The following is a 25,809-nucleotide window of genomic DNA, read 5'->3' on the forward strand; positions in this document are numbered from 1 at the left end:
AAGAGTAAACTGGGGAAATATAAATTGCTTACAACGCAACACATATAATTTTAACAGTCTTTCAAATACAGATATAGAAAAATACAATATGATTCTATTCACCCATTACTGCTTCACATGTAGTAGCTCTTTGTCAAGATGTAGGTACTACAGAAAAAAAAGAGCATAAACTATTGTGACTGTACATTGATATTTTGGAGTGCCCAATATGATATTTCTTTCATATATGAAAAAAAGACCATATTTCACCACGTAATCGTTGCACCCTGTTTTTTCTGTCTAGAAATTGGTTTGCAACCTTTCTTCGTAAAATTGTCATGTGCATCAGATAATGAAACTAACGAAAGTGACGCAGAATCTTCGGACATTGACGATCAAATTTCCTCAGTCCATACTTCCCAACACAGTAGTAAACTTACTCAAGTGTTAACTATTTTTACAGCAGAAAAATGTTCACTAAACTGTCATGAAGAAATGATGAGGGTCGATTTTCACTAATCGGTTTAATGTATATTCAAGAGTATTCTGTGCATTCTTATATTGCACTAAAGACAGTTTAGTAATAAATGATTTATAAGAACAAGTAATGCTGGCATTATTTTTTAAAAAGAAAAGCTTCACATAATGGTTGCACAACACTTTTCTGCAAACAAAAAATTGGCATGAAAACTGCAACGATTATTCTAAGAACTTTGTTGCAAGTATCATTTGAAAAAAAAAAAACATTCCATTTTTCATCACAATTGTAAGATTAAATTAAATTCTCTTGAAGGAATACACACAAAAAAAGGGTATAAAATGGGAAAGAATCACAAACACTGTCAACATAATTTCGTCATATTTCCATACTTATAAAATTTTATTAAAGTTTGAATTCTGAACATGAAGTTAGAGTGCTTCCGACAATTTCAACTTTCTTACAGATTGTACTGCATAAAATACAAAATATTACAATAAGACTTCAAAACAAGCTACTCTGCACAATTGTTTAGTATCACATTTAAAAATTTGGTGATGAAAAAAATATAAACATAAATCTAACAAAAATCAATAGTTACACTAAATGGTATGCAATTTATCTAAACTAAAATGAGAACATTGTTTATATAGAGTATTAAAAACTGAATGGCACATAAATTGTTATTTTTATAAAATATGCTAACAAACATAAGAGAATTTTATATAGTTACTAACAAGGATGAGATTCTAGTTAAGTGGAAGGATTTAAAGACATTAACAGCAAAGAAAAATAATTTATAGCATTTTAAGAATAGATACTATATTAACAATTTATAGAGACAAAAACATTGATAGATGTATTCAAAAGCATCATATATATTTTTATATAGATATATATATCTTTCACATTGAATTAATAACCACCATTCCATATGAATGTCATTCACTTGCAATAAACAATTTAAACACTGAAATTGAAAAAAAACTATCAATTGTTTGTACAATTGTTACAGAGACCAAAAAAGACAAGTGATATAACAACAGCTGTTCTAAATATTCAATTTCCAATATAGATGTTCTATCAATTACAAATTTTTCATATATACAAATTTGGCCAGCAAATATTTTTTTTTTCTTCCTATGCGGAACTGATTTTTCTAAAATCACTTATCCCATTTTATCCTGTAACTTTAAGGCACGTAAATATATAATTAAGCATCATATTAACGTGTACAAAAGTACCCAGTGCAAATGTGTTGACATCCAATAACTCACTCGGTAAACGTCCAATAAACAACTAACCACACACAACACATTTCCGAAGAACAGGCAGATGGTAATTCAAAACAATTATTCGAAGAAAAAAGTTATCAGCCTTCTCATAAGAAGTGTTTCACAAGTAAACATAGATACAAAGTACTGCGGAAGCCAATTCCTTTAAGCTTAAAGTTCTCCGCAAAAGTTATACCGTTAGCAGCTCGCACTTTTAGTTATCATTTGGCATGCTTGTACTTTATCCAACTTAAAAATCTAGTTATTTGTAAACAATTATAGTCTTTTTTTAAGTACTTGAATCGTAAAACTCCGAACACTTTGCAATAATAATAATAAGCACATTAATAAGATTCTGTTTTGATTAATGAGCCTTGGTACTCCCACCAGCTACGTAATTCCTATACATAAAAAATATCTTGTAACTAAGAAACTTCTTTGGATATGTCTGTATAATATCACAGATAACACTTCTCAAGCCTTTGGTTAGACTAGAAACTCTTGTTTTATGGCAGTTGTTTTCCCTGCTGTAATATAACACAAGCAGACCCCTCTAATCCTTTGTACCCTTCCTGGAAAAAACGAAAAACATTTACTTCACATCGTCCATATATGCCAAAAGAAAAGTATTATTAAAAGCCACATGAACCATTTGGTAAAATCTTAAAACATTACACTGTTAACAATTTGAATATTCTAATATGACATTGAGAAGTTTGTAGTACATTACGTAATTGTTGTTTGGAAACTTTTCATGTTCCGCAAATCAGTGCACAATTGTAACTCAGATGAATGTACTGTATTTGCCAGCATATAAGATGCACAAATTTTTGAGGAAAAAGCTTTATCACTGAATTTATAATTAATTTACAGTATTTCAACATGTGGGTCTACTTTCAACAAATAATTTTCCTAATCTGACTAGGAAAGAAAACATTTTAATCTTCTTCGTCATACACTGCAAGGGAAAGAAATAGAACTCAGAACAGAGAAAATTTTCAGAAATGAAGATAATCAAAATACTGAGTATCAGTGTATAAGATGCATCCTGTTTTTAAGACCTATTTTTAAGAGGAAAAAATGCACCTTATACGCTGGCAAATACGGTAATTAGCTTATAGCTCCAATTTATAAATTAAAAATTCTTTTTTGTAAAATAAGCTGAACGAAAGAAATATATGTCAACTTTTAAAATTTGTAATGCTCAATGAACACACGTATAAATAACTTCAAATAAAGTAAGATATAAATACTAGGGAGAGGAGAGATTAATCAGCACTCCATTGGTATTGGCCGACTGGTGTATTGGTAAAATTACCGATTATTTTAACAATCCGATATATCTATAAATATTAGGGCTGAGCCGATACCGATTCCAATACTATCACCGATAACCACAGACTCCGATACCGATACTTGAAAATTGCAATAATTAAAATTTGTTCAGAATACTGATCAATATTGGTGTGTAAATTTTCTACTCCACTTATATGCATCAATTTACCAAGAAATGTACCTTAGAATATTAAAATACGAGGGTTGGGGCAAAAGTCATTGCAACTATTTTTTTTCTTGTAGATACCAGCCCGGTTGGAAAATGCGACATATACAGATTAAAGGACGAGGGGGGAACTACATGTGGGGACTATGAAAACACGCGAACATTATACCTCACATATTTATTACGATAGTGTACAGGACAATACAGGTTTGATCGTGCAAAATTAATTACATACCTGTTCTACAGTTGACAGAATAAAACTGGGGCTAAAGGCCCTCAAAGTAGTCACCTGCCATGTGCACCACATGCTGCCAACGATGTGGGAGACTCGGAATACCATCTGCGTCACCATTGGCCGCACCATGTGTGAATCGGGTCATCTGTTGTTGCACAGCATTGGCAATGTCGTCTCATGTCGCAAACCGCCTTCCACGTAGTGGTTCCTTAACCTTGCGACGTGGCATTCAGGAGAAACGTCCGGACCTTCTGGACAGTGCAATCAACCTGCACGACAACGCTAGACCACATAAAGCAGTGTGTGTACGGCGGCAACTGCAACGCTGGGGATGGGAAGAATTGGAGCACCCGCCGTACTCTCCTGACATTTCGCCCTGTGACTTTCATCTCATACGCAAGGTTAAGGAACCACTACGTGGAAGGTGGTTTGCGACACGAGACGACATTGCCAATGCTGTGCAACAACAGATGACCCGATTCACACATGGTGCGGCCAATGGTGACGCAGATGGTATTCCGAGTCTCCCACATCGTTGGCAGCGTGTGGTGCACATGGCAGGTGACTACTTTGAGGGCCTTTAGCCCCAGTTTTATTCTGTCAACTGTAGAACAGGTATGTAATTAATTTTGCATGATTAAACCTGTATTGTCCTGTACACTATCGTAATAAATATGTGAGGCACAATGTTCGCGTGTTTCAACTGTCCCCACATGTAGTTCCCCCCTCGTCCTTTCATCTGTATATGTCGCAATTTCTAACCGGGCTGGTATCTACAATAAAAAAATAGTTGCAATGACTTTTGCCCCAACCCTCGTATATAGACAAAATATAGTTTTTTTGTGCAAAATTGGTGCAAAATAAAAAAAAAAAACTTTGAATTTTTATTATTTCTCGGATAATTAGACTCCGCGAAAGTGTCATGCGGCATTTTTGCGGACCCCGTAAAAGACCAAGATGCCGGAAAAGTATCGGCTGGTATTGACCGATATCGATACATCAGCATCGGTATCAGCTAAGCCCTAATAAATATCTTATAATTTAGTGCAAAATTATGCCAGTTTGTTATAATTTTTATGGACAATCTCCATGTTCTACTTTCTAAAAAAGTAAATGTCTACATATAGCAACTCCTTTTTGCACTGCAGTCACCTCGAAACACACATTTATTAAGAAGGTCAATGAATCATTCTTGTTCTTCAAGGACTATTTGGAATTTTATATCGAATCAGTAGAATATCAGTATCAGTAAAAATTTCATATTGGCCCATCTCTAGGAAATACCCAGAAATATAGTATATGCATTATATCTTGACAAAACACTTCCGGGTGGAACAGGTGTAAATACACTTATGCGCTAATATCACCATTCAGTTAAACCAAACGATAACTAAATTATTTCGTCAGTGAACCAATCCTACTTCCTCCAGTAAGTTACTTCCTACAATAAATGTTTGAAATGGTAATCAGTGTTCCATGATTCTGAGATGGTTTCAGGGTAGGCCTAGGAAGAGTTAGCGCTACCAGCAGAAAGAGCAAAGGGTTAACAATCTGTCAAGGGAAACGTAGCAAAGTTATATATTCATGTTTTTTCAAGGTATTGAGAAATGTACAGCTTAACCAGAGTGAGAAAACCGCTAGTGAACAAAGCATGTGCAATACAATCATTTGTTTACCATGTAATGCTGCCCTTGCATTACCTACATCCCTGTTACTTTTACAGTGTCAGGTGTTTGTGTCATCACAAAGGGCAAAACCATACACAGCGAAAGCAAAGACTTCATATTTAATGCTGTTGAAGTTTTTGATAACAAAACTAGGGATGGAAGCTACAGCAGATCCTCGATTTTACGTTTTTTGGGGGACCAAGATGAAAGAACATAAAATGTGGGGAAATGTAAAATCCGGGAAAATTTTATAGCATTTTCCTATATTGGGACCATGAAGTCTGTATATATAATGCGGGCAAATGTAAAGCCAGAAAACGTCAAATCAGAGTTCCACTGTATACTATGGCAACATGCCGAGACATTGGCACAACTGAAGAGGGAGCGAGAGGAGAAAACAAATGACTATCCACTTTAGCAACAGCAGTGTCTATTTACCTATCCAACTATAAATATCTTGAAAATCAGCGGAGCTACAAAGATGAAATTTGGTGCACTGATAAATTAAACTGCATGGTGCCCTTTGAAGACCAATACCTGCCAAATTGCTTTTTATTGGTTGATGCATGATCAGTACAACATGCCACACTTCTGGCTTTGTAGACTGGAGTCCACTTATTTTCAAGTCCTCATGATGCTGTGTCAACACTGACATTTTTTAATTTTCCAAGGACTCTCAAGCCTAACAAATAACTTGATGCAACATAAGTTGATCAGCCTATCTCTCTGGACATGAGAGGCAATAAATTAATAGACCTAACTTCAGAAACATCAATTGATTTGTTATTTTAAGTCCACTTTATGCACAGGAAGGCTAATCGGGACTGGACCTACAGTTTTAAGTGGGATCCGAACCACTGTGCCTCCACCGGGTATCAAACTTGGGACCCCTTGCTTACAAGGCGGCGACATTACCACTACGCAACTTCAGAAACAAGCAGAAGTCGTGAAGAGTCGCATCCAGCAAGTAGTTACTGGACCTTGTCTTGAACTTGGCAATAAAATTTTGAACAGCTTGTGCGTAGGCTTCACAAATTAAGCACATTTAACCCTAGCTTACCCAAGGAGGAGAGGGAAATGTCAGGTGACCACCTCATTTTCTTTTTGGTTTCAATTTTTCAACTGTTAATATTTTTATAAAAAATTGAAAATAAATTACATTTTTCCCTACGATCTTCCAATATTTCTGTATTACTTTTGATCAAAAAAATCTTAAGGTAATGTAAATAGGGGCAAAATTCACGTGGTGGACCTATCAGTCAGTCGTGGTGTAGAAGAACAGCGTCGCCGTAATTGCATTCTTGAAGTGCTGACAAAAATGCCTCCAGAAATTTTTGACCTGCTGAAACCTCTAAGAATTTCGAATATGATTGTGTATTGAACCATTGCATGGTACGAGGAACTCCAGAAAGCTGAAGACAGACCAAGATCCCAGATGCTAACAGTCGTCAAGGCCATTCATAAACGAATTCGGTGGAACCCCCTCTGGAGGCAGAAGATTCTCGTCTATGAGATGGATGTGTTGACCAAGTCGATGTCTCAGCTCGTCAAAAATGACCTACATGTAAGGACTTACTGCAGGTCAACCAAACACCTACTCACACCAGTTCGCAAAGAAATTAGGCAAGCAAGAGCTGCACACCTTGATCAGTGGCATGTAAAAATGTACATGAAAATACGCTGTTCACGGATAAGAAAATTTTCATGATTGAGGAGTCCTACAACGGCCAGAAAGACAGAAATTACGTGAAGTCATCCAGAGATGCAAAAGAAATAGTGTTGATGGTAGAGATCACACCACACCTCTTCAGTTATGGTGTGGTGAAGGATATTCCACCAAGGGGTGGCCAAAGCACATTCTTGCAAATATAGGATTAAAACAGGTGCACTAGTGTATCAGGAGGATGTGCTGGAGGAAGTAGTAATAGCCCTCAGCACAACTCTCTTCGCTAGGAAGCACTGGGTTTTCCAGCAAGACTCAGCTCCCGGCCACAAGGCAAAAATGACGCAAGAGTGGATATGGCGAAACATCCCTGCCATCATAGCCACCAAAGACTGCTCATCTGGGAGTCCAGACCTCAACCCCCTCAACAATAAATTAAGGTCAGTGTTAAAGTACATGACCTTGAAGATGCCATGTGGACAGTCTGAAGAACTCCACTGAAAAAGTAGTGGCAAAAATGCCGATGGAGATGGCCCATGCCACCATCCAAGAATGGCCAGATTGACTACAGGACCGTGTCAAAACTAGTAGAGGACATTTTTGTATTTTATTGTAGTTAGTTGAATATAATATGTAGGGCCCGGGACTTTATGTCCTTTAAAACTGCAAAATATGTAAGTAATTATGTCATAAAAGATTAAAAATATGCTAGAAAAATGCAGAAATATTCCCAGTAAAGCCAAAATATGCACCACAGTACTTTCGAATTTCTCACTCCACATCACTCCGGAAGTTATCCAAGCTGCCCGGGAAGAACGTGAATTTACGTTGGATTTGTGACGTGATAAGGGGAAATGAGAAAATAAAGGGGAGAGGAAAACATTCGTGGAGAACTGACCTTCATGTAGATTAGGAAGCACAGTTGGGTAGGAATGGCCGAATCTGCAAGTTGTATAGTGATACATGCAGGTTTTTTAGTTTTTTAAGTTTTTTCTTTTTAGTTCAGTGCTACCCCCTTTCCTATAATCAAGATATCATCTACATATCTCCCGTAATATTTAATACCTATTCCCGTTTTTTCCAAAGCTGCCTTCTCTATGAAGTGCATAAAAATGCTCGCTACTATACCTGAGATGGGGTTTCCCATCGCCAAGCCGCCTTTTTGTTTATAAATATTGTCATGGACGTAGAAAAAGTTATATTCTGTTACAAGGTTATACCATCGTACATACTCCCAAGCTGTTAGGATGTCTATTTCTTTTTATAATAGCCACCTCAGTAAACAATCTCCCGCCTTCCCTCTCGGTACACTTGCGTATTGGTTAATAACATCGAAACTACTTATTACATCTTTGTCATCAATTTCCAGTTTTTCAATACATTCTTTAACTTCTACGGCATTTCTAACGCTATATTGGGTGTTCTCATTTATCTTCTTTATTCTTTTTACCAGCATTTTTGCTAGCCCATATCCCGGATGTTCGTAGGTTGGTATAATAGGCTTAAGCGGTATGCCTTGTTTGTGCATCTTAGGTATTCCAAACGCGATTGGTATGTTGCCCTCTTTAGTGTCTTTAATAAGGATTTTCTTTTCGCTTGTGCCCAATGTAATGCTTGTCTCTATCCCTTTTTTGATCTCTCTTCTAATCTTATTAATAGGGTCTTTCTCTATTTTCTCAAAATGATTACCTTTAAAGTTTTCTTCCAATTTTTGGTGATATTCCTCTCTATCCATAATAACCATCTTGTTTTCTTTATCAGACCTAATCAGAAATACCTTATTCTGTTTCACCAATTTTTTTACATTGCTTAAATCATGCCTTAGGTATTTGTTTATTTTCTCTTTCTGCGTTCTATTCCCCTGTTTCATCTTCATTTCCTTTTTAATTTCTTTTTGCAAGTGTTGTTCCACGATATTACGTATCCTTTGTCTAACTTCAATTTTATCCTCCTTATCGTCGATAGTTGTTACGATCGTTTCTGCTGCTATTATCAATTCTTCTTTTTCAAGTTTCTCTTTCCCGATTGCAAATTTCTGCCCCTTATTCATAATCCTAACTCTTTAGGTGGTTCATGGGTGGTTAAATTTAAAATGTTCTCATTATTCCCCTTCTCTTCTGTTTTTTGTTTCTTATTTTCTAAATTGTCCTTCCTATTCAATTTTAGTTTCATCAATTTCCTCTCTATAATATTACTATCCTCAACTTTGGCATTTTCCACGGCTCTCAAGTGTGTCTCTTCAATGCAGTTCCACGTCACTTCGTCTAGATCCCTACTAACTTCCAAATGTAACCTATAGCACTCCTTATTAAGACGTTCGACTTGCCCATGTGCTTCCCTAATACATTTCCCCAGTACTTTAAACTGTATTTCCTGTTTTTGTTCAATCATACCTACACTCAAAGGTTTATATCCCCATTTTAAAAAGTTTGGTAAAACCCCCATTTTCCTGCATTGTTTTAAGAATCTAATCCTGATCAAACCCTTATTCAACTTAATCCTCTTATTTTCTAGGATACACACTTTTCTCCCCGTATCGGAGATCAATAGCATTTTGTAGGTTTGGTGCGTATTACTCACAATTCCAGAATATAAAAAAAAGGACGTTAAAAACTGTACTTACGTATGCGAGTATGTTGTTCCAATATTTCTTACTGTAGAACGACGTTTCGGAGATTAACTATCCCCTTCTTCAGGTTCGTATGAAAAAACTAAGTACTTAGCATAGTACCACGTCGAAATGTAATATACTGCTGGACAATGAAAACCGGACACTTTAATATTTGACATCTGAATTGCAATAACAGCTCGCAGGTATATTACAGAATGTTCGGCAGATCATGTAGTACCATATGCACCATTCATAGGCTCGGACTTTGTTTATGCATTCGTACTTAATTCAGTTTCTGCAACATTTAGTTAGCCCTTGTACCAGAGCTTTTATCGACCCATTGCGTTATAACAAAAAATGCAAGTGTCCGGGTTTTTTTTGTCCAGCAGTATATAAGGATTGTGGACAAGGGTTGGTGTGGATACATTTAAAATATTATATCCTCGCCCTAGAGGTATATAAAAAGCTCGTCGTTCACTAAAAAAACTTGCACAATAAACCTATTCTCATGTTAAAAAACTAAAAAACCTGCATGTATCACTATACAACTTCCAGGTTCGGCCATTCCTACCCAACTGTGCTTCCTAATCTACATGAAGGTCAGTTCTCCACGAATGTTTTCCTCTCCCCTTTATTTTCTCATTTCCCCTTATCACGTCACAAATCCAACGTAAATGCACGTTCTTCCCGGGAACAACATACTCGCATACGTAAGTACAGTCTTTAACGTCCTTTTTTTTATATTCAGTATCTTCCAGGGAAGATTGACTAGGATGGGGATGGGGTAATAAATGAAGTCCGAATTCCTTTAACCGAAGAATGTAGTGGGAAAAGACTGAAAATATTGTGAGGTTCACTGCAATTATCTTAGGTTTCATTCCCTATTCTGTCAGATTTACACCTTTGTGGAAACTGAAGCATAATTGGCAGCTTGCTACAGCTCTGGTAAATCTAGGCAATCACAACACAACTTTTTAAGGAGAATCTTAACTATAGACTCCATAAACAGCCTGCAGAATTTTTGTCAGAACAGTTACACTAAATACGTTTCCGTTCTACAATGCACTTCCAATCTTATCGCAGAAGTTCCTGTACTCGATTGCCAATAGAGATGGGGCTGTAATGTACCGAATGTTATTTTTACTTTTGACTGATTGTTGTGAGAAGCAAAAAAGGGTAAGAAATGAGAACAATTGAAACTTCCTGTCAGGTGTTCTGGTGCCAACAGAACAATGATTGAGAATGTTTTTCCTCAATAATGTTCACACGGCTATCAATACACGTTGCAGATACGAAGGGCAAACTCAACAAACGTACATTTTTAGGAAAATGCATTTCAAGTTGTGAGAAATGGGGCAAACTCAACAAAAACTTTGGAAATCACGCAGGAAAACTTTCCGATCTACTGTTAATGACATTTTTGTTGAGTTCGCCCTGGACCTCACAACTTGAAACGCACTTTCGTCGAAATGTACGTTTGTCAAGTTCGCCCTTCATATCCGCCCTCATATTGTCAGCAGGATAAAAAAGGGGGATTATTATTGTTCGGTACTAGTTGGTAAGAAAAGACTACATCTGCTTTTAATTTATTCCTCCATAATTTCTTTATCCTGCCATCGATAATATATTATCCATTGCGCTAAAGCTACGAAGAATAAATTATAAAATAACCGATTATATGCAAGAAAATTATGTATTCAGCAATGTGTCTTATTACAAGAAAATTGAAGAAACATTGTAAAAATGCAAAATTGGTAAACTATGTCAAAATATGCCTTATGAAGTTTGTCTATTTTGGCTGATTTATCAGATACGTAAAGATCTCGCCCCAGTATTCGATCAGATGTCAAATAAAAAAATAAATTATAACATAAAGTCCCGGGCCCTTATAATACAGTCAACTCTCGATTCAACGACCTTTCACAGTTCCCGGGAAAAGGGTCGTTATTTCGAAGGGGTCGTTATTGGAATTTGCACCAATTTTCAGCTTAAAGGGAGCTCAAACGGACACAAATTTGCCTAGGAGATGGTAACACCATTTATCCTGGTAGTTATACAACCTGTTATGCACAGGATGCGTGTTGTGATAAGCAAAATAGAACATGAAAAAGTTTTCACAAAAGAGAATTTAAAATAATGTTTGTTTCAATTGTGCACAGTCGTTGCTTTTCCAGGAAATTCTTACAATTCTAGTTCATGAGAAACCCGTTTGCACTGAGACCAATGGAAAGGAAAACAATCTCTCGCTTATTGCAAGCGAAACTCGAAGAATCTTGGCACCAGTCAGACTGGTGCCAGCAAAAGTTGTGAGATAATCGGGCAGAATGAATGTTGGATTTTATACGGGTTTACTGGAGCATTGTCTGTTACAAGATTAACTGGTAAGATTATATCTCTCGGGAGAAACAACACTACCTCTCTAGGTAACAGACAAAAAAAAAACAAAGGCAGGGCTGTAATTTTCGTCCTGGTTCGGCTGTGTAAAATACATGGTATAAAAAATCACTTTTCTTTGCTTCAACCAACTTCATTCACCCTCCTTCCCCATTCAAGGGAGCAGTCTAAACTCCTTCCTTGACTTGCATTGTAATCCAGCATAAAAAAGGAAACGCGCAACTTGCGATCTGTTGCAACCAATGCGTATTCTAGGACACGTCATTAAACAGCGTGGCAGTCGCTAATCATTCGGGTTTGGAATTGAATTTCACTTTAAACTGTATATTTAATCCCGATTAGCCCATCAGCATAAAATGAACTGAAACAAGCTTTATGAAACTGCGCATTTTCACATATCAAAATGGTAGATTCTTATTTACTCTCACGTTAATCGACGATTTAATGTTGGATTTAGGAGTATTCTCGATGTCAAACACCCACCCTTTCAAAGGTTTTCCCTTGAATAATGTCTTTTTAATCAGTCTCAGCGACCATTCCTACATTGAACACTTTTTTTTTTCCTCCACATGAATGGTTCTGAAGAAAAGCGGATGCAAATTAAATTTACAGATTTGCTTATCAGAAGGTGCAGAACATGAAGTTATTTTAACTCTTGTTTTTCTTTCTGGAGATCGAATTTCGTTATCGTCAAATCAAAACAGCTTTGCGAGATTCAAAACAATAACTTTTTCCTTCGCGCTGGATGAGTCATCGCTGTTATCGGCAAGCAAGAGCTTTGCAGACGCTAGACAAAACAGGCTGGAAGTTCGAGCAACAGGTGGCGGAAGAGAAAAGTCCCAGCATTTTAAAGATAACGCAACTGTCAAAGACGGAACTTTTAACTGCAGTGTAAAGAAGAAAGAAATGACCCTTGCTTTACGTTTTACCATGCAACAGACAATAATATGGGCAATATTTCCTATGCAGACAACAGCATTAAAAAATAATAATAAATAAATAAATAAAAACTGAAATCTGCAATTATCAACATTGCCGTGCACACCAGTGGTGGAGAATGAGCTGGGGAAAGGGTAGAGGGTCACTTTTTTTTTACTTGTTCCATGGTTTTTGTTCGTTTTCAAAAAATATAACCAGAACTGGATGCCCCATTTTAGACGTCAAAGGAAAGGAAGAGGGGTGGTTCCTTTTCCACCCTCGCCTGTAATCAGCCCGCATCAGCAAGAAAATCATGGCTGAAACAATCGGCATCGACCCCCCCCCCCCCCCCAGTTTGCTGACAGGAAAAGAGGGAGAAGTCAGTCAGCCAAGGGAACACTTTTTTGGCACATATGATGACATCGACACAATTAGGAAAATGTATGAAATGGGAAACGGGAGTTATGATGCACGTAAGATCGAAGTAAACTTTTGTGGAAACCTGGATGACATCACATTAAGCGGGTTGACGATCTTTACTTCACCTATGTGGTTTTGATTATCTCTAACAGTTTCGCTTTTTTATGAAGTGTTGCAGGGAACAAAGAACATGTTTTGAATGAAAGCGGTTACCGGAAGTTGTCGGCTACAAGGCCGAGAGTTGCTCATTCACAGGAACCTGCTGAACTCTAGGTCAGAACTGGACAGAGGGGCCAGACTTCCAGGCGCCACGAATCTGCATTTTCGAACATTCCTGCGATATTATCTCTCAAGGTGATGTATTTATCGATGAAAGAGCTTGACCTGCCATACACATTGGCAAAGACTGCAAGTCCAGCAGTCATTTCGGGCTGCTCCCACCCTCCCCCGCGAGTTTTCAGCAGCTCTTAGGACAAGGAAACAAGTCAAGTCGATTTAAAATAACATCCAAGCACATTCGATCTTCTCTTCTCGCGTATCCAAGAGAAAGTGTGGCAAAACAAGCCTGGCACGTTGGGTAGTGGCAGTCGGGTGCGGTGTAACATTGGTGCACTTGAGGGAGGGGAAGGATATGTCAAGTGCTATTGGATATCACTCAAGCATGGTGTGGTGGTGTCTATTTTTAGTTCAGACCTAATTGTGAGCGGTAGAGCGCTCGTAAAGGGAACGAGTGGAGGAAAAAACAACACATTCTTCGGCCGATTTCCTTCAATTTTTCAACTTTTTTTTTTCCAAATTTTTCTATTTTTTTCTAAATTTTTCACGCTTCCCGGGAAAAGGGTCGTTACTTCGAGAGGGTCGTTATACCCGGGGTCGTAGAATCGAGAGTTGACTGTATGTGCAAAATATCCTCGACACTGTGTTTCATTACCATTCTAAGAGGATATATGTTTGTAACAGAACTTATGGCAGGGCTGTGTATATATGTGATACTGTTCCAAGGATATACCATAAAAGCTTACATACCTATACTTGTATTCTTCTTTCCAGCTAGTAACAGTTATATGTGGGGGTGGCAATAACGATCTCAGCAACTGCACCAAGTGTATAGTTTCCACCAAAGCTGGAAGAAATCAATGGTCTATTAAGAAATATTGAAACCTTTTAATACAATTTGTATTCATGCATATAAAATTTAAAAAATAACAATATCGATTTAATAACTTAAAAGAAAGTTTTCAATTATCAGCAAATTACTGCTGGGAGAGCCTTTGCTGCAAACAGTTTTGTGACATGCTGCTAGGTACACTGTTGCTGTCTGCTGCATCACGGAACAACAGACAATGCTGCGGATGAGCAGGTGTCAACAGCAATTAGCAGCATGCCACAAAACTATACGCAAGAAACACTTGCCACGCAATAGCAAAAGCTTCCAAGAGAATGGTGGCAGTGGCCACTGAAATCAATCAATTAATTAATTTTATTTAAGTTTATTTCACTTTTCAGCCACTTTTGGCTAATCATAAAGATGAAGATGAGTGATGTTGAAATGGCACTAACTAAGAAACCCCATGCCCAGGCCAGGATTCGAACTCGAGACCCCTGGCTTCGGATCATGCTGTGCTAACCACTTTGTCATGTAAGTATGTTATTAATTAATTAATCAGTTGACAATACTGTTATTAATTAATTAATCCATTAACACTAATACAGTGGACTATTTTTAATTCCAATTTGGATAATTCGAATTACTCGATAATTCAGACAGATGTTTCTTCCTCTTGAAATCATCTTTAATGATAGGTTTTTGTTAAATCAAATATTGGAGAATTCAAACTTTTCGTGCCCCCTTGGAGTCTGAAATAGTAATGGGCATTAGTTGACTAATATTAGTCGATTAATTATTAACCTTTTCACTGCTACAGACTTTCTCAATTGTAATCCCATGCTGTGCTAACTACTTTTTACATTCTAACAGTTTAATTTATACCATTTTTCCCTTTCAATTTTAATGATTTTAGTGTGTTTCAACAAACAAAAACTGCTAAAAAGTTGTACATATTATTATTTATCACCAAAAAACTTACACACATAATACACATAATATAAACATGTATATATTTTTTGTAAGAACTATTTTTGTATATGAAATCACTGTATTATTATAAATGTATGTACATGAAACAGTATCATAAAAGGGAGCACTGCTAAAATTTGTTGGGAAACATATTAACATTTATGTATCTAATATACACATAACAATACACACATAATGTTAGTAGTTTTTCAAAGTGTGTTATTTTTCACAGCACGGTACTACACGGTTCTATAGTCGAATTGGCACACACATGACATTGTCTGGTAGGTTCTTTCTTCTTTTCTGTAGCTGGAACTAATGTAAAAAAACGGGTGTATCAGGATCATCAATATCACTGTTCTCATCTGATTCACCATGTAAATCATTGACTCATCACTTTCGTCATTTGTAATGAATTCGGCAATTTCAGCATCAGTAAGAGCACTCGTACTTGTGCGACTAGAAGCCATTGCAAACAATAATAATGCGCAAAGTATACAAAACAACAACCGTTCTCACTATAGATGGTGGTAGTTATCAACAACAAGTTTCACAAACTCCTATGGCAATTCCACAACTCAAAAAGCATAGACTAATCTTTAGGGCCAGTATACTCGCCCATAGCAGAGCTTAGAGGTTTCAGTATACATGAACATAGTTGCATTGTACCTCCCAAGATGGCAGTAGCTATCAGTGATCAACAAATTTGAACCTGCATTGTGCTGACACCAATCTAAAAATAGTGAATTAGTTGGGCGAGTATACTCGTCCATAGCATATGAGTGTATTATTCCTTGGACGAGTATACTCGCCGGTAGCAGTGAAAGGGTTAAAACAATCGACAAATAAAAATTAGTCGACTGAAAAAATTAGTTGACTAATATTAGTTGAATTAGTCGACTGAAAAAATTAGTTGACTTAATATTAGTTGAATTAGTCATTCGACTAACATTAGTCGAAGTAGTCGAGCAAATAATATTAGTCGAAGGAGTCTTTCCCACTAATTTCGCTGGAAACTGATCACGACTCATTCAGATTCCAAACGAACGATCGGCTACTGGTGTAAAGGTCTTATTGTTGAGAAGTGAAGCAGGAAGATATTTCTTGGAAAGGTCAGTGACTGGAAAATTCCGTCACATCACCTTTCTACCTCTGGGGGATGATGGCTGTTGTCATTCATGTTGCTATTTTTTTTAACACTGCTGTACTTTCTCAGGGGACACACATTCAGACTTAAAGTTTCTTGGAGTTCACGGGCCACTGACCATCCCTAGGAATCACAGTGGTTGGTATAAGAAAGACATCGTAATATTTAAAAGTGCAAAACTCTCAATTTCTTGCCTTGAGATGAAGTAGAGATTTTAGGTTAAAAGCATTGTACTGTAATGAAAAGATTCTTACACTAATAATATAAGAATATAGTTTAAAATCCACCAGCTCTCATGCAAGGTAAGGGACAATTAATTTAATTTAAAATAAACACTAATTATGTTCGTGGGGCAAATACTAAAGTCACTCTCTGCAGTATGATCTCAAACTTGCTGCAGTCTCTATAATACGTTGACTTTCACTTTCCTTTTTTCCGGGGCAGAAATTTGCCAATAGCATCGGTGGCTGAGCGCATTGACTGATGCATTAATCTCGCCTCTGATGGATCCAGGCTCGAATCCTAGCAATAACTGATTTTGCATCTTCAAGATGTATGGATTACAGAAAAGACTGCCATTTTGTTGTATCACATTAGGTTTCTTAAACATTACACGTAATAGGGTCATTCATTCCATGTGAAATCAACAAGGTTCTCAACCTTACATTTTTTTATTAATTTCAAATTTGGCATACTGGAAGTGCCACCTGAATATGCAAAGTTGTAGAACAATAGCAACAGCATTTGTTTGATATATACTACCATGAGGTGTTATGTTCGATTTAGGGTAGGGTAGAGTAGGTTAGGTAATGCATGACAACATATTTTCATAAGACTAATTCCTGATATTCAAAAGTTAAAGTTTAACAAATATGAAATACAATATTGTTTGAATTAACATACATGAATATAATGTTTAAATTTGCAGTCATTGTAAATACAGGGTGATTCAAAAGTCTGGTCACATAGGTAACTTCATTATCAGTGCACATAGAAAAAAAATGGAAAGAGGGGAAAGTTGTTGGAAATAAGTGAGTTTCAATCTAAACTGCTTGAATTTTCAACGTATCATGCACCGTTTAGGCTGTACATTGGTACGAGCCTCATTGGAAGCCAAAAATTCCACATGCTTGGCCCTGAATACTCCATGGCATAGCAATACCATACAGTACAGGGTAAATTAAGAATTGATGACGATAATCACAGGTAAAATAAGCAAATGTTTATACTAAAGTATAAAATTTTAATGTATGACACTTGCAGTGGCACAGTGTGAAGAACTTATGTATTGTAGTCGATTCTCATTTGAGTATTGAGCCTTTTCTAAAGGTCTGGGGAAAGGAGGGTTGTGCATGTCACATGTTCACGTTTTAAATACTTGTCTACCTATAATTATCGTTTTTCATTGCACGATTGTAGACTATTTTTTTTTTTTCAGTCTAAAAATTGGTTTTTAACTATTCATCTCGTAATTGACTCATTGGCACGTCAGAGAAAGAAACCAACTATAACGTCGCATGAACTTTGGACACAGAGAATTATTTTCTTTAAGTCCGTATATCCTAATACTCTAGTAACATTTCTCAGGTGTAATATTTCGAATATAATGCACAAATTAATAACAACTAATGTCTTACTTTTCTTTTCCAGACTGGAAATATGTTCGCTACTTGTCACCAAGAAATGACATGCGTCGATTTAGACTATTCAACTAGTTCCCAGGTTCAATTCTCTGTGGCTTACATATATATATATATATATATATATATATATATATATATAATGGATAAAAGCAAGGAGGGCCAAAAGGGCTAAGTAAAAATAAAATAAGGTAAAAGGAAACACTCACCGGACAGTAGGAAAATTCAAAATTTTCGCTAATTTATAGCATCATCGGTGTGAGAAGAAACAGAAGACGGAACCGGAAGTTGGGGTCCTGCAGAGTTGCCAGGTCCCCATTGAAGAAGAAGCGGTGCGTAGAACGAAAAAAACACTGTTTCGTCACCAGGCTCGTCGTAAACTGTGAGTGTGTAGGATGAGTTGGGAGGGAGGGCGGGAGGGTGGGTGAGGGTTGGGCATTACTGGGTGGCCTTGTTCAGGCCAGGTGGAGTGGTTGCACTCATGGCCGATATATAGGCCCTCTCCCATCTTTTGCGAACAGAGGTGTTGGCTGGTTGGGGTAGGAGGTGGATGATCGCTACCCGGAAGCAGTCGTTGAAACTGATGTTGTGGTGGTTGGTGTGGACGGCGACAGTGAAGTCCAGGTTGTGGGTGGAGGAGCGGTGGTTATTGATGCGAAGGTTGAGGGTCGTTGATGTTTCCCCCAGGTAAAAATCACCACAGATGTTGCAGGTGAGGATGTAGATAAGGTCACCAAGCAAATATCACGAGCTGCCTCACATACCACTACCACCAAGAAACCTGCTGCCACCAACCCACCTGCACTCATCACCCAATATCATCCCCACCTCAACAAAATCAGGCACACACTGCACTCTCTTCTCCCAATCCTCCACAGTGATCCCGAAACCAAAAACATATTTCCCGACAAACCCAGGGTGGTTTTCAAACGCCCCCCTAACCTCCAAAACATCCTGGTCCACAACACTCCTTCGCCACACATCCAACACCCCCCTGCCCATAAATGCAACCGACCCAGGTGCAAGACCTGTCCCATCCTCATCACTTCTCACACCCTCCAGGTGCACACGGCCACTGGCAAATTTACCCTCCATCCCAAAGGGACCTGCCATGCCTCAAACCTTATCTACATCCTCACCTGCAACATCTGTGGTGATTTTTACCTGGGGGAAACATCAACGGCCCTCAACCTTCGCATCAATAACCACCGCTCCTCCACCCACAACCTGGACTTCACTGTCGCCGTCCACACCAACCACCACAACATCAGTTTCAACGACTGCTTCCGGGTAGCGATCATCCACCTCCTACCCCAACCAGCCAACACCTCTGTTCGCAAAAGATGGGAGAGGGCCTATATATCGGCCATGAGTGCAACCACTCCACCTGGCCTGAACAAGGCCACCCAGTAATGCCCAACCCTCACCCACCCTCCCAACTCATCCTACACACTCACAGTTTACGACGAGCCTGGTGACGAAACAGTGTTTTTTTCGTTCTACGCACCGCTTCTTCTTCAATGGGGACCTGGCAACTCTGCAGGACCCCAACTTCCGGTTCCGTCTTCTGTTTCTTCTCACACCGATGATGCTATAAATTAGCGAAAATTTTGAATTTTCCTACTGTCCGGTGAGTGTTTCCTTTTACCTTATTTTATTTTTATATATATATATATATATATATATATATATATATATATATATATATATATATATATTATATTATATAGTAGTTTATGTCTTAGAACTTAGAACTGTAGACTCAGTAACATTTAGCCTGTCTCAGCATAACTTAGAGATGAGAAATTTCAAAATAATAACAAAAATACTTAGTTCAACTTAAATTAGTTGGAAAAGAAGTGAATTTAAAGTTTGACTAATATTAATGAAACAACTACTTCGACTAATATTAGTCGTTGCCAACTAATTTGACTAATATTAGTCAAATAGCTACTTCGACTAATATTACTTGTTCGACTAATTAGTCGATGGTGCCCATCACTCGTTTGAATTAAAATGGGTACACTGGAATAATAATAATAATAATAATAATAATAAATCTCCGAAATATGAACAATATCAAGAAGCAGCAAGTCGTCAAAACTGTCAGAACACCTCAGGTTAATACACTGCCTGGATGAAGTAGAGCAAAACTTGAAAGGGGTTCTAGACTAAATTTTGTTCCAGCTAATTCAGAGATTTATATTTTTTTTAAAAATGACATTTGTTTTGATACCCGTAACAAATTTAAATGTCAACTCCATAAGAGTAGTTCTCATTCTTTCCATTTCCATTATTTTACACTGCATTATTATCTATTAGATTAATCATGACAATGATGAAGGAATAAACTGATGATATGACAAATAGAGTGATCAGGATTGCTACGATTTTTTGATTATGAAATTCCGTAACATTTTCCAAAAATGAAATTTTTCCAGACATGTTATCATTATGATTTTTGCTTTTGAACCTTTTGTTTTTCAATTAAATATATAATCTGTTAATTATTATCAATATTCACTTTCACAATTTTTTTTTAGCAAATTTCATTCTACATGCACAAGAACAGTAAAATGTAAAATTACAATCAGCATCAAAAAATGTATTGGGCGCTACAATCACGTGCATCTAGCCTTCATGCGAAGGTAACAGAGGTACATTATTTCACCATAACAGTTATAACACCATTAAGCCTTGTTTCCATGATAAACACAAACTCAATATGCTGATCAATGCAGAATTTATTTTATTTCAAAAAATATAAACTAAACGTTACATTTCAACCTTCTAGCAAGGTCTTCTTCAGACTTCATATTGAGTCTGTGTTCACCATAATATAAAAACAACAGAAAAAGTTCATGAACCATACACAATTTTTCATTTTCTGCAACATTTATAGTGTCGTAAAAAATGCTGCTTTTTTGCTTATATTTAAAAGTACACAGCATCTGGAATAATTTTTGTTGCATATAGGAATTCTATAGGAAATGCTAACAAGACTAAGCTCTATAAAATAATAGACTATAACCTTATCTTCACCAAATTTTCCGATACTTATGATCATATTGTCGACATACTTTAGTTATCAATCAGATATCTGGACTGCAGTTTTCCTTTGGTATTCTTTCTAATATCTACCATTACAAAAATGAAAATTTATTACTGAAATTCGAAGGAACCATAATTTTGCACAAGACTGAGAATCATAAGAACGAAAGAAACAAGTTTCTAAACTGAATCTTTTTTTGGGAGTGGAGTCACAAGAACCGAATCCAGAAGTGGAAGTGAACTGCTTGTTCATTTTGCAACTTTTTCTCTTGCAGACTCCAAAATGCATGTAAATTCCAGACGATCTGCAACATTTCCCTGATTTTTCCCTGACAAGCCAAATTCCCTGACATTTCCCTGATTCCCAGACACACAGCAACCCTGATTACATTTAAAAAGAAAAAAAAACCTAGTAAGTGAATTGACAAACACAGACCATAATTAAGCAGAATTATAATTGAATATGGTATGGGAATAACTAAATCCTATTTTCGATGCCTTTGCAAGATGTGACTATTAAAAGCAAACTTTCCCGTTCTATTTTCATATTTCTCTTTCTCACTTTTAACAATTGCCTCTAATTAGTGCAGACAAATTTGGTATTCTTTCAGGTTTCATACATCAAGTCACATGTTAGCATGAAATTGTAGCATAATATAAAACACATACCTTTATGAAGTGCTTCAGACTGTTTTCCATAAGGTTTGCACATGGCTGGTTTGATGAAACTTTTCATGTATGCCATATTCTGCACAATTTCACCAAACGTTTTAACAATCAGTTCATTTTCTGTAAAATAAAAATGATCAATAACTATAAAGCCAGTCACCATTCTCAATACACTCTTAAAGAAAATTTTCAACAATACTACATTACAAAGTGAGTCAAGTGAAAATCTTCCTTTTTTAATTATTATAAGTTTTTTTGTGGATGTAGGGTTGCGTTAGTTCACCATATTTCAGAGTAGACTCATTGTATATCAACACCTATTTCCAGGTGTAGAGCAACTGCTTACTTGTCTGTCTTAAATATTTAAGGACAGCAGTTGGAAAAGCAGTTGGAAAGACAATCATTGAATTTTCATTTGCTGTAGAACATCTATAAGTTTTAGGCTTCCAGAGGGCAAGAAACTACTGCTCTTTACTGGTGCATGTGTATGCAGGCACCATCTTTAAAAAATGACAAAAATGATGATGTGAAGCTCACTTGATCAGTGTTGCAGCCTTGAGGTTGTTTGTAAATAACAGTAGATACCTCATGTAGTCTGTCCTGCATTTTGTAGGTTAGTCGCATGTTACTCACAAATCCAGAATATAAAAAAGGAAAGTTAAAAATTGTACTTACGTATGTGAGTATAGTGCTCTTATTGTAGAACGACGTTTCAGAGATTGACTATCTCTTTCCTCAGGTTCGTATAAAAAACTAAGTACTTGGCATAGTACTGCGTCAAAAATGTAATATGAGGATTGTGGTTAAGGGTTGGTTAGGATACATTTAAAATATTAAGTTTTTGCTATTAGAAGTACGTAAAAACCAAGTCGTTCCCTAAAAAAACCTGTACAGTGGACCTATTCACAGGTAAAAAAGTTAAAAATCTAAAAAACCTGCATGAATCGCAATGCAACCTGCAGATTTAGCCATTCCTACTAGTGATGGGTTCAAGCCGTTCATTTGTGCGAGTCGACTCATGAGCGCTCGCTCACTGAGAAGAGTCGTTCAAATGAGTCGTTCAAAAGAGTCGCCAAGCTTCTTTTTCTCGAAACACATGCCTGGAGAGGGGGAAGGGGGTAGGAGGTGTTGAAGCAGATGATTGTATTTAAGTAAACGAACACAACGTACGTCCTTCAAGATTAATAAATTGTATTGCATTTTTGTGTATGTGTGTGTGCGTGTAGCCGACTAGATGGCCAAGATTCTGAAGTAATCGACATTTGATCTTGCCACAGAAGTTCCCGGGATCTAGTCCCGGTCTGGGCAAGGATATTCTTTACGAGTGTCCCTTCATCTATATCATCATGCATCATCATCATCGTCGCGATTACTTAAAATTTGAAGAAAAGCGGCATAAAATAAGAAAAATACAAATACGATTCTGTATGTGTGTGGATATACATATATGTGTAAACAGTAATCACACACACACACAAACAAAATTTATACTTTTTTTTATACACATACTTGTTTTCATTACTCTGCCTCATGAGTGAGATTTTATATATTTGTATCTTGTTTCAGTTTACATTTCATGCTGCGGATAATGCAAATTATGCAGTACGATAGCATACACAGAAATGCTATACAATTATATCAACCTTTTATTAGTAATAACGTGCATTTACATATTCTTCCTTTTTTGCATTCGATCACAAGTTTTAATATCGCAACAAAATGCACTCCAGATCTGCGCTGCGACACATGCTTGCATTTCCACGAGCATCGCTCGTTCACGACTCTTGAAACAGCACGAAGAGTCACAGCACAGTCCCACGACTCTTTCCCCATCATTCGTTCACGACTCGCGAGTCGGCACGAAGAGTCATTAAGCACCTTAGCAACTCTTCTCCTCCCTCATCGTTCACGACTCGCGAGTCGGCACGAAGAGTCATTAAGCACCTTAACGACTCGCTCGCCTTAGCGACTCTTCTCCTCACTCATCGTTCGCTCGTGAGTCGCGAGCTCTCTTACACAAGGCGCGGCGGCGGCAGTCTCGCCAGCATACTGGATCTACAGTTTAAAGTAGGATCCACCCGCTCGCTCTCCGCGGATGGCTAACAGCTGTGTTTAAGAAATATATATCGCTCTTGAACATTATCCATGTCCATCCCATATCCATGTTTTTGTTGTTCTACAGTCATTCAATATAAGTTTCTGCCAATATCATAATGTATGATCGAATTTCTATAAAGCGGGCCAAATTATACGTATGTATTTTTTTTTAATGTTGCTTTCTACTAGCAAAACACCTTAACACGTAGGCTCACCGCAGATGGCCAACAGCTGTTTATATCACTCGTGAACATGACCCATGTCCATCTTACGTAGTTGTTCCTAATTCTGCAGTCATTCAATAAAAGCTTTTTTGCAGTATCATGTACGATGAGATTTATGATTAAACTTCTATATTTATTCTTTAATGCTGTTTTCATTAGTAAAATATTTACATGTTAATGTTAATTAAATATTTCACGTCATATGAAAACGATTTTGTCAGACAGTGTTTAAAGTTCACTTTATGCTCGGGATTGAAGCTACATTTTAAACTGGGGGTCTAAATCACTGGGCAAGGTGCCTCCACAGAGGATCGAATCCGAGACAGGAAGCGATTTCCTTACCAGGATTTAACAAGGAATGAAAGGATGGCTGAATAACATAAATAAAACATACTCCATGGTGCATGTTCTTTGTTTCTTGGTTTCTATGTTGGCCAGCTTGAAATAATCTTGGAGTGACAGATAAGTGGTGTCGCCCTCCTCAAAGTAAGCCTATTGACACCGAAAGTTCCGGGTTCAACCCCAGCCCAGAGATGAGTGGTAATCTGTATTTAACCTCTTGTCAATTACTCTAATCACCATCCATCCTCCGTCATTGCCTTGTAACGATACCTGGTGGATCCCACTTTAAACTGTAGATCCAGTCCCGATTAGCTTATCTGTACGTAAAATTCATTCATCCTCGCTGTCAATACTAAGTAATTAGGTATAAAAGATGCATAAAATACAACAAAGCTTGTTAGGCAGTTAAAATATTAAAACTGAATTAATAAATTATAAAATATAATTACTGCATGCTAATTTATAAGAAATTATAGCATTTTAAAATTTGTTTGTTCCTTAATGGGAAAATAACTAGTAGCTTATTTCTTCTGTTCATTCTCATGTTAACAGATTTGTTTTCTTGGATAAATAAAATTGAACGTGTAAATTAAAAGGTTTACATGTGCACGAAGCGGAAGAGCAACTCGATCGAGTATCGTGGTGAGACAAGATGACTTGGCACATCGTTTCAACTCGTGAATGAGAATACATATCTTGTTCGTGATTTGATTTCAAGTTAAAAACACCTGTCAGGTCTTGTTCGCTTATCGATTTCAAAGCATAAATCGGTATCGTTACTCCAATGAGACGAGATTCTCGGACAGTACATTTTACACAGTGTGTCTCTCATCATCTCACCAACTTTGGAAGGGTTGGCCCTGTTTTCATTGCGATTTTGTAATGCCCTGCTACTTGTGAAACTGATTCACTTCCAACAATTTCAGTCGCCTCTGTGGAGGAGTGGTTAGAACAGTGCGCTAAGAGGAATCTCGGAATTGAGTGTCACTTCATCAATTTCATTATATCATCACTGATTTTCATGTTCGCGATTAGCCAAAGTGGCAGAAGAGCAAAGCCTGGGCAAAAGTGGTATCCCGAGCCGCTATGTGTTTCCACCGAATATCGGCCTCAGGATTCCCTGCCCTCGTGCCGCGATGTGCTAACCACTCCGCCACGGGGGCCGGCCCTCCCCATCACATCTCTGTTTTATACTAAAGGCTATGATTGAATATGAATTTAAAATTTTGTGTGCGTCACTTAGGCTATTTTGCACCCTTCACTTTATACGGGATCCAGCCCCTTACCAGAACTAAAATAACATAACTGTAATGTCCTGTAGTAACTAAAATATTAAAATAATCTGACCGGTTAAAAGCTGAGGCTGTAAAGGCACTCTGCACACATAAGGACAAAACACAGGACAACACACACACACACACA

General features: G+C 37.3%; 1 protein-coding gene across 2 annotated transcripts in view; it reads right to left on the reverse strand.

Annotated features, from left to right (window-relative positions):
- Nucleotides 1–842: 842 nt before the first annotated feature.
- LOC146004721 (uncharacterized) overlaps nt 843–25,809 on the reverse strand; it is a 68,019-nt gene continuing 43,052 nt past the window's right edge. For both annotated transcript variants that reach the window (XM_083143675.1, XM_083143676.1), the window contains 3 exons: nt 21,725–21,844; nt 14,167–14,263; nt 843–2,303 (listed from right to left, as the gene is read on the reverse strand). In XM_083143675.1, coding sequence (XP_082999801.1) covers nt 2,285–2,303; nt 14,167–14,263; nt 21,725–21,844 — 236 coding nt within the window. In that variant the 3' untranslated portion in view covers nt 843–2,284. The remainder of the gene's footprint in view (nt 2,304–14,166; nt 14,264–21,724; nt 21,845–25,809) is intronic.

Source organism: Lepisma saccharinum, chromosome 22 (assembly GCF_977018435.1).
Source record: "Lepisma saccharinum chromosome 22, izLepSacc3.1, whole genome shotgun sequence".
Classification (NCBI taxonomy): domain Eukaryota; kingdom Metazoa; phylum Arthropoda; class Insecta; order Zygentoma; family Lepismatidae; genus Lepisma; species Lepisma saccharinum.